Here is a 10168-nt window from a genome sequence, read left to right on the forward strand (position 1 = left end):
TATTATTATTATTATTTCAAGTGACCTAAATAATCTAGTTTTATGGTTTTTGTTTATTTATTTTTGCTAATTATCATAGCCCTGGATAATGTAATACACATGCATGCATTGGTAATGTTAAATTTCAGAAAGAGAGACAAACATTTTGACCTCCCTGAGTACAAACGTGTCCACAGAGAGATTGTCATAAAGCTCAAAACAGTGGATTAGTGTGAGCACTAAATGCCTGGCTGAGGTGATTTTATCTGCTGTATGGCATGTGAAATCTGTCTAGCCTATGATGGGATTATCCACCTAGAAATCTGTTATCTATTACACTGTGTTATGTGGGATAACAAGGCATGCAATCTGGTTCACATATGAGACCTGCTGACCTGTTGCCCTCTTTTTACACAAACTTAGAAACTCCTTTTCAACTCATTTTAACTGCAAATATTCAAGGACTCACAACAATACAGAGGTGAGCAATTCAACCATATTTCAATTAGTTTGTCACTGCAACTATAAAAATGATTTATTTGGTCTACCATTAATGTTATTCTTAATCTTCTGTAATCTTTAAAATAATTTCAAGGATCTTCATTAGTAAGGAAAATGTAAGCATTTAGGATTGCAGTTTCACCTTCTGTCCCACTAGGGGCATAAGTGGCCTTAATTGTCACCAAGACACCTATGGTCCTTGTACACAGTGTCCCAACATTCTTTTATGAGATTTTACTACTCAAAACAGAGTAACTACTGACATTTAATATAAGTCTCTTTCTGCTTAAGCATGTTTCTCTTAATTTGTCTACAAACAATTGAGTAGCCAAAGAGTAGTTTTTTTAGCAATTCAGCTCTGATGTTTGCTCTTTCTCTTGCAAGCCATGTTGTCATTAAATCCATACACTATTTTTTTCCTTACAACTAATACCTGCTTAGATTAAGGCGGTCACATTTAAACCACATAAAGTGTAAAGGGCCACATATTAAAATTCACACAGTAAGACTTTTAAGATAGTATTAGCACTTGTATTGATTCACTCGTATGATTACACAAAACACACTTCGGTACAGTATGTTTACAAAATTAGAGTGTTTTAATTACAAATAAATAAACTAAGTTTAGTGTACTAGATTACAAAACATTGTCTTTCTATTGCCTGTTTAATCTCCCTTATATATTTTTGACTAATTAATATGGAATGTGCTGTTAGCACACTGTGCAGAAATGCAAATTTAAAAATTATTAGTATCTGCTAAGTTGTAATCTTAAACTTTAGTTTCTTAAAGTAGGCGTACTAGTCAAAAAATTTCTCTACAATTAAATTTGATAAATTACCTGCCATTATACTATCACTTAATTATATGTTATATTTATATATATACACACACACACACACACACATATACATACAGTATACATAAATATATATACATACAGTATACATAAATATATATATATATATATATATATATATATATATATATATATATATATATATATATATATATATATATATATATATGTATACTGTATGTATATGTGTGTGTGTGTGTGTATATATATATATATATATAAATATAAATAAGTACTAGTAACTGAACAATAAGCTTGGTTACGTGAAGAATAACCACTAGTAGCCAATGAATAAGTACTAGTAAAGTCCCAGTAAAATCAATATTAAAGATTGTTTATATTAATGTTAATCTATAAGCTAGTATGCTGTAAATCTTTGACAAAATTCCTGTTTAGAACATATAAACATTCAAATCTTTAGGTTTGTCACTTTCCAATTGAATCAAAGATTTTTTAAATCACTTTATACTTCAGTTTCTTATCAAATCTTCTGACCAATGAAATGCTTTCTAGTACTTGATACAACCCGCCCTCTACAAGATGCTATTGCTACATGCTGACATTAATAGTTTATTCATGTGAAAGTGTTCAGATTGAGGGTTTGCCCTAGCACTTGCACATATAAGTAAATAATAGCCAAGCTTTGTTGATCTCAACTCCATATTTAATTTAAAGTTTGCTGTGCACAGCCCCTATGTATATACAGGGAATGAGGAGATTCAAATTTAAATCTGTTACACACAGTGACCATTTTTACTTGCTCATTTTTTTTTTTTTTTTTTTTTAGATTTACGCGGCTATCACGGTTTATAGATTAAATGTTAAATTGCCTTGCTGCAACTGCTTCTTCTAATCAGATAGTGTAAGATTTTTGACCGTAGATGCATTCATGTAATTTTGATTTGTAAAACGATGTAATTGACGACCAATGCCGTACTAAATTCAATATGATGACTAAACTAAGCTCTGTCACTTTGATTGGCACAATGTTTTCTGCTGTGCACATGTTTTATCCTAGGATGCTTTTGAATCTTCTCTAAGTTTGCAGTGTTTTTAGTCAATGCCCTCCACACTTCAAAACATTTTATTTTTAGACGGACGGATAGAAAGATACTGTCTTGGTGGCAGTGCCCAATTTGGACTCTAGAGGGTAGTGCACACCTTATCTTTCATTTTGTGTATGAACTACATTTGCCATGTTCTATTTGTTCTCTTGTATGTGCTATTTATTTCAGCTAGGGGTCCTCATTTAAGTTCCTTGTGTGTTCTGTCTTGTACCGGCTTGTTTTTTTCATGTTCTGGTTTTCTGTTTGTTGCCTTGTGTTTATTTTATTGTATGCTTTGAGTGCATTTATGTTAATTATATTTTGTTTTTCACCCTTGTGGAGTTCTTTCGTGTTACCTTTTATATTGTTCATAAATGACAATTTTGGTTCTTTGTGTGACAGATACACATAGCTTTTTTGTTATAGTATGTAACTCATTTGACAAAATTTATCCTTTTCATTTGAACAATTTTGAACAAATATGTAAATGGAGATCTACTGTTCTATTGCAAAATTAGACATAATATGCAGTATGAAGTAATTCTATATTGAATGAAGTAAATTTCTATACAAACACAATTCTTAATTTTTTGGCAGGGCAGCATGATTGTTTTATGTTCAAGCCACTTACATTTTATAAAAACTGCTAAGCTTACTTTTATTACTATTAATATTTAAAAATTATTTGGCATTAAACAATAATATATATATATATATATATATATATATATATATATATATATATATATATATATATATATATATATATATATATATATATGGAAATAAATCACCTAAGCATTGTATTTCATTAATTTATTATTGAAATTAGTCAGCTATGATTAGCTAAATATTTACTTGATACCAGCAGACTAGATCACAATTATCATGTCTTTTAATGATTTAACAAGGTTCAGTATTTACTCTTTCCACTGAGTCATTGCTGGGGCAATGAGTAACCATCTGCATACAGTTGTGATTTGAAAATTATAAAAGTTTCAGTTACTTGTATTGTATTTGCTTTAATACTGTACATTAATTCAGCAGTTCTGTATAAATAAATCAAGAAGCAGGGATGCATTTTTTAAATCCTATTTTTCAACTAAGGAAAGTTACATTTGTTAGACAACTGCACATGTTTAATAAACAATTACTTTAGTAAAATATTAGTTAATGTTGTGGAATTTTTATGTCTAATTATATTTATGAAATATGGTTTCATTTAATGAATTTATATTGCCTATTCTTTGATGCTTATAAGGATTTATAGTATTGAATAATAAGTATTTCAATTCAATGTTGAGTAATTAAATTAACAAATAGTATAGAAAAGTAATTTAAAAACAGTTGGAATAATCAATAATTAATTACTTGTTTGAAGTAACCCAACAATGCTTAAGTTCAACTACAACACCATGCCATTTCTGTTGTTGCACATGATGCACGAATTTCATTTTTCATTTTTGAAATGTAGATTATGAAATTTTGCATTCGCACATAACTTTCCAGCCATTTTCAAGTTATTGTCATAGACAACATACTATAATTGCAACTTATTTTCCATGTTGCCCATTGTAAAACTACTTATCACACATTTATCACAATCACTCAGCTTTCTGACGAAATCTGTTTTGCATTATGGCTAAATTGTTACAGCACTCACGTTGTTTTCAAAGATCCATTTGTTTTTATTCATCTTTGCAAATTTAATTGGGTCATAAAGTAACCACTAGGTCTGCAATAAGAGCAAATAGCATAACCTTTTAAGAAAGTCTTAGCAAAAAGTTGAGTAAATATTTTTAAAATAAAAGTGTTCATATATAAATTTAATAATATGATTTCACATATTCAAATGACCCAGACAACTTAAGGCGTTTTAGTCATATTAAAGGCATATAAAATATACTCTAATTAAATATTTGTGTTTAGACAAGGTATTTTAATTTTTCTATGTAATTTCCTGCACAAGGTAAACTGTGAACACTTGCACTGTTACTAAGCTGGGTTGTCATCGAATGTTTGATTGCCTTTTCAGTATGTTTGCATATATGTTTGCTCTGTTTTTTGATTAGTTATTTTTGTCGGTGTAATAAGTGAACTATTAATCATTGTATATTCAAACAGCAAGGCTTCTTCCTGTCTAGTTCATGTCATGACAGTGATCTTCTGCTCTTTAAAGATTTAACTTTTAGCTGTCTTCACAGGTGAGTAACTTAATTTAAAGATCTAATATTTTGATAATGTTTTTTAATGATATTTTAATGATATGATTATTTCATGATTTTTTCCAATGTTTTGGATTTTTTTATCCTGTTCATTTATCTCACAAATAATATTTGTAATTTTACTACTAAGTGGAATTCGAGTTTGGCAAGTACAGTATAGGTTCTTTCTGTTTCTGAAAGTCTGTGAATTAGTTTTTCACTTCAGTCACTTATACTCTTTGTCTTTACATTATCAATAATTGACATTATTTTGTGTGATTTACAGGCCTCTAAATCTGGATCACCTGAGCATTGCAGACCTTTTAACCTCCTTGAATTTCAAGGTTTGAATAAAAACATGTTTGGTTGAAGTTTAAGTTTATAAAGGTTTACTTTATATTTAATAATGTAAAATTTACAGGGAAATTGAATTAAATGTTTAAATAGAGGAAATAAGATACAGTTTTTACCCCAGCTAACGTTTATCAAGGTAAATTTAATGTTGACATTTTATTTTCTGTATAAAGATACCTACATATACAAGTATTTTTTGTTGTCTCTACATTCTGATGTACTGCTGAAAAGATTGTAAACTAGCTGTTTAAAATAACAATGTTGCAAACACGTGATAGTCTCCCATTAAGCAGGTTTCTTTACAAAATAATAATGAAGGCAGGCACATTTTGTTGTTTTATTGTTTTTTTTTTTTGTTTGTTTTTTACCCAAAAGAGGGAATAGCTAATGTGTGTATATTATTAATTATTATTTATTTAAAATTTGTTTATGCAGATCTTTGCAAAGCTAGAAAGGACACTTTATAATCCTTTAGCCCAAAAAAGTACAACAAATTATGAAGGCAAATAAGAAGTTTGATTAGTTTGATTAAGTTTTTCAGACTAACATTAAAATCTATCCATATTTTAAGCACTCATATTTGTGCACTCAAACTGTTTTCTTGCTTGAAAAAAGGTTTTGTTTTCTCAGTTGATTTACAATAAGGTTTTCATTTCAATTTTAATACGAATTGTTTGCTTCCTATGATAATGAGAACTTGAGAAGTATACTTGTTTAAAAAATAATTTGTTTTAAAAGTAAAAAAAAAAATGTTTTTGTTGATAGACTTGTCCTCCATTTTGGTCTGGTCTTCTTTTAATGTTAAAATGGCTTTAGCTGAGAAAATCTGCATTTTTGCCATTCTTCTACAAGGTGAGTGTATTTCTTTCCTTAGTTTCACCATATAAGGCGTTAATAAGATTTTTGTAAAATAAAGTGAATAGTAAAAAGTCTTTTGAATATGTTTTACAGGATTGGTGAGATTTATGGCTATAAATATATGGTTTTCTTTCTTTTTTTTCTTTCTTTCTTTTTGGGCATAGTATCTGTATTTATGCATATTAAGAACAGTTTTCTAGAGGCTATTTGTAGATTTACATGCAAATCTGTTTGAAATAATGTCTTAGAAAAAAAAAATGAAATGTTAGGCACTAAAGAGTGCTTGTTTATGTCTGGAAAAGTACTTGTGCATTTCTTTAAAATGTATTTGTGTTATTAGGTGTTTGCTGTAAAGATTTCAACATCAGTTTGCCAGAGAAGATTCAAGCTCTCAGTGGATCCTGTGTGATTATAAAGTGCAGATTTGAGATTAATGAAACATATGATAAAGACCTCACTGAGAGTAATGCTACAGGATTTTGGCTCAAAAATAGCCATGAAGTTTTTAACTCCAGAGATCCAAAACCTAATAATTTTGAAGGGAAGATGTCTGGAAAACTACATGAGAAGAACTGCACCACCATTTTTTATAATGTTAGTTCACAACACAATGGGACATATCTTTTTAGTATTGAGAGTGGCAAACTAAAATACAAATATATATTCAAAACTTCCTCCATAAATGTTGCTGGTGAGTGATTTAAACTTTATTTTATTTATTTATTTATTTTTAATTATTTTAGAGATTTAAAAATGATTTGCCATGTCATCATTATTATTTAACTTTGTTTCTGTGTGTGTTTCAGAGACTCCAGTGAATCCTCAAGTTGTGCTGTATAAGGATAAACAGGAGCTGCAGGATCAGCAGGAGGTGTTGGAGGGCAGATCTGTGAGTCTGCGCTGCTCTGCTAAAACTCTCTGCTCTTCTCCTCCAGCAACTCTCACATGGAGCTCCACTGCCAGAATCCCTCACAGTGAGAGCAGCAAACAACAGGATCTCATCGTCTCTGATCTGATTTTCACTGCTGCTCCGCGGCACAACAGAGTCACTTTCACCTGCTCTATAAGCTACCAGCTGCAGGACAACAACAGAACAGCTCACAGCAGTATCACATTACATGTGCAGTGTAGGACTTTTACTACCATCTGTTCTCTTCTCCTCCATAAGACACTCATAAATCTATAGATTTAATATCATTCTCTTTCTTTTTCAGATGCTCCACAAATATTCAGCTACTCCAGCTGTACCAGTACTAATGTTACTGTGTGTTTCTGTGAGGTTGATGGGAATCCCCTTCCTGAAGTGGAGTGGCATCTGTCTGGACATCTCGTCTTAAACTCTTCAAACACGTTCATCAGTGAAGAGCGATTAAGCAACACAAGCTTGAGGAGCTTCATTTCTCTACAGCAGTTTCTCTCACACACAAACACTCTGCTGTGTCTCAGTAAAAACTCACATGGTTCTGCAAGTCAGCAGCTTCACATGAATTTTGTTTCCACAGAGGCTTCATGTAAATTTCTTTCAGTTATTTATATAGTATAGAGTCAATCTAGGGCCATATATAATTGCAAAATAAAAGAAAATATTGCAAACAAAAAGTAGTATTGAGCAAAAATAAATTAAAAAGTAAAAATAAATAAATAAATACAAAAATAAATAAATACATAAATAAACAAATAATTTAATAAATAAATGCAAAAATTATTAAATTAATATTACATATATATATATATATATATATATATATATATATATATATATATATATATTTTTTTTTTTTTTTTTTTTTTTCAAAAAAAAAAGATTTTTGAGAACAAAAAAGTGATTTTGCTAACAAAAATAAAGAACTGCAAAGGGAAAATTAAGTTTTGAAAAATAAAAATGAAATTTGCAAACAAAAAATGAACTACAAATAAAAATCGGGCTGTGCAAAATAAATAAATAAATAAAATATTTGCAATTAACAAAAAAAACTATACATATTTGCAAAACATTTCTTATAATATTGCCTTTACAAAACCAGTCCAGTCAATGGAATGGACCTTCCTCCATTTAAGCGACGTCATCACCTGGAGACACAGTATCATCGAGGTAGTCTTACAGCCCAGTAGGTATGGGCCTGCCGTAAACGGCCAAGTTGCCTTGACTCCACCCCCTTGTCAAATCAAGACCACAAAGTGAAACGCACAGAAACGTGAAGTACAAAGTGAAAACAGCATCACAAACTCATAGTTGATTAAAAACCAAATCAAAATGAGCATTGCAATTGACTGGGCGGGTTTTGTAAAGGCAATGCTATAAAATGTTTTGCAAATGTTTTTTTTTTATTGCAAATATGTATATATATATATATATATATATATATATATATATATATATATATATATATATATATATATATATATATATTTTTTTTTTTTTTTTTTTTTTTTAATTATTATTATTATTTTTTTTTGCACTGATTGATTTTTTTGCAGTTTTTTTTTGTTAGCAAAATAAAATTTTATTTCACAAAAATTAATATTCATTTTGCAATTTTTAGAGATTTGTGTGTTTTATTGATTTAACAGGGTTCAGCACTTATTCCTTCCTCATCGGAGTTGTTGTTGGGGCAGTTTTGGTGATCTTATGTGTCTCAGCATTTCTTTACAAGTGAGTAACTCTTTGATTATCAGGTGTAGTGACGTAAGAGTACCTGGTGGTTGCCTTGATTTCAAAACAACAATAAAAACACATTAAAAACACTGATTTGATGTCAGTTGACTACTTCAGTGTCAATCTGGACTGGTTATCCTGTGATCGTCATTTTGACTTCAACGTAGTTTACATGCATTGTATTGATACGAAGTTTAATTTGGAATTAAAGCTTTCAGATGAATAAACTTACTCTTATATTACAATACTTTTTATGTTGCTATTTTGTTGGTCAAAAAGATAGTGTGAGGATGTTTTTTTAGTTTTAGTTTTAATTTATTTGTTTACAGGGTCAATGCACATTAATAAACATTACTGTAAAATGTGCCAGAATTAGCCAAGAATGGCTATTTTTTATCCGTAGACCCTTTACAAATAGACATCAACATTTTAAAATCCTACTAAATGTCAATTTGATGTTGTTTTGACAAGGTGTCCGCTGGGTAATAGTAAAAGTCCAGTGAATGAGGTACAAGCATGTTTTTAATCTTGGATTATATTTGTAGACGAATCTACAAGACTAAAATGGGCACTAAATCTGCATTTACTCAGACTGAAGAGGTACGTGATATCAAATACTCATTATTTCTCAAACATGTCAGCCTTAAAAAAACAATAGAGCACTTACAGATACTCTTACACATACAGAAACTCTCTCCACTAATAATGATGTTCATCTATTAGGCTGTTTCACAGGACAATGACGGAGAGCCGATTTATGTCAATGAAGTCATGATGTCATCAGCCCGAGCTGCCCAACTAGGATCTTCTTATAAACCATCTTAAAATGTCTACAGTGAACAAAATATGTTTTTGGACACTTAATATATTTTTTGTGTTTTCTATATGGTTTCTTTGCTACAGTAGCAGTCAAGATAATAGTACCATTGAAGTTTACACTGGTGACCTTTCAGAGTAACTGCATAAACTATAGACACATTGCTTTAATATTACACACAAAGTTTTACAATAGGGGCCAGATTTAATAACAGTTGGCATTAGCACATACCTTATTTGTCATTAAAATTCTATTGTCTGCATTTTCTGAAGGTTGGAGGATGGGGGTGGGGTGGGGTGGTTAATGGTTTTTAAATAGAAGAGTAATTAAGTAAATAATGCAATACACCTTGTTATGGCTTGTGGTCGTCGGTTTAATGGTATTTAAAGAAAATTATAGTTCATTCAAAACTGAAAATTCTCTCGTAATTTAATCAACCTTCCATTGTCTTAAATCTGTTAGAGTTTCTGTTTTCTGTTTACCACAAAAGAAGACATTGTAAAAAAAAAAAAAAAAAAATAAGCAGGGAACCTGTAACCATCAACTTCTATAGTATTTGTTTTTCCTGCTATTAATGTCAAAGGTTACATGTTTCAAGTATTTTTCAAAATATCTTATTTTGTCTTCAGCAAAAAAGGACCATTTGAGAGAGTAAATGGTGAGTAAATGTTCAGTTTTGGATGTACTATCCCTTTAAATTGCGTTATTGTTATAGCCCAAAAATGGCTTTAATCATTTTTCCATTTGATACAATGTGATAAATGCTGTACAAGGAACAATGCAAAGAAAAATAGAGGTTGAAAGGACAAACATTTCTCCATCATATGGGATGACAGAAGACATTATTTAAACATTAATTCCCCCTAAAAAACATGTTTTTGTGCTGTTCTTGGT

The 10168-nt window shown here is 30.1% G+C and overlaps 1 protein-coding gene across 6 annotated transcripts in view; it reads left to right on the forward strand.

Annotated features, from left to right (window-relative positions):
• Positions 1-10168, forward strand: part of LOC108183290 (sialic acid-binding Ig-like lectin 7) — a 33424-nt gene that overhangs the window by 21388 nt on the left and 1868 nt on the right. Inside the window, exons 1-9 of one of the 6 annotated variants that reach the window (XM_073947182.1) lie at positions 4546-4589; positions 4876-4933; positions 5709-5795; positions 6142-6492; positions 6608-6928; positions 7016-7312; positions 8373-8454; positions 9003-9057; positions 9181-9292. In XM_073947182.1, coding sequence (XP_073803283.1) covers positions 5750-5795; positions 6142-6492; positions 6608-6928; positions 7016-7312; positions 8373-8454; positions 9003-9057; positions 9181-9282 — 1254 coding nt within the window. In that variant the 5' untranslated portion in view covers positions 4546-4589; positions 4876-4933; positions 5709-5749 and the 3' untranslated portion in view covers positions 9283-9292. Of the gene's footprint in view, positions 1-4509; positions 4590-4875; positions 4934-5010; positions 5080-5708; positions 5796-6141; positions 6493-6607; positions 6929-7015; positions 7440-8372; positions 8455-9002; positions 9058-9180; positions 9368-10168 lie in introns of those variants that run through there. The other 5 variants (XM_073947181.1, XM_073947186.1, XM_073947184.1 and 2 more) reach the window with 5 other exon arrangements.

This window comes from Danio rerio, chromosome 4, assembly GCF_049306965.1.
Source record: "Danio rerio strain Tuebingen ecotype United States chromosome 4, GRCz12tu, whole genome shotgun sequence".
NCBI classification, from domain to species: Eukaryota; Metazoa; Chordata; class Actinopteri; order Cypriniformes; family Danionidae; genus Danio; species Danio rerio.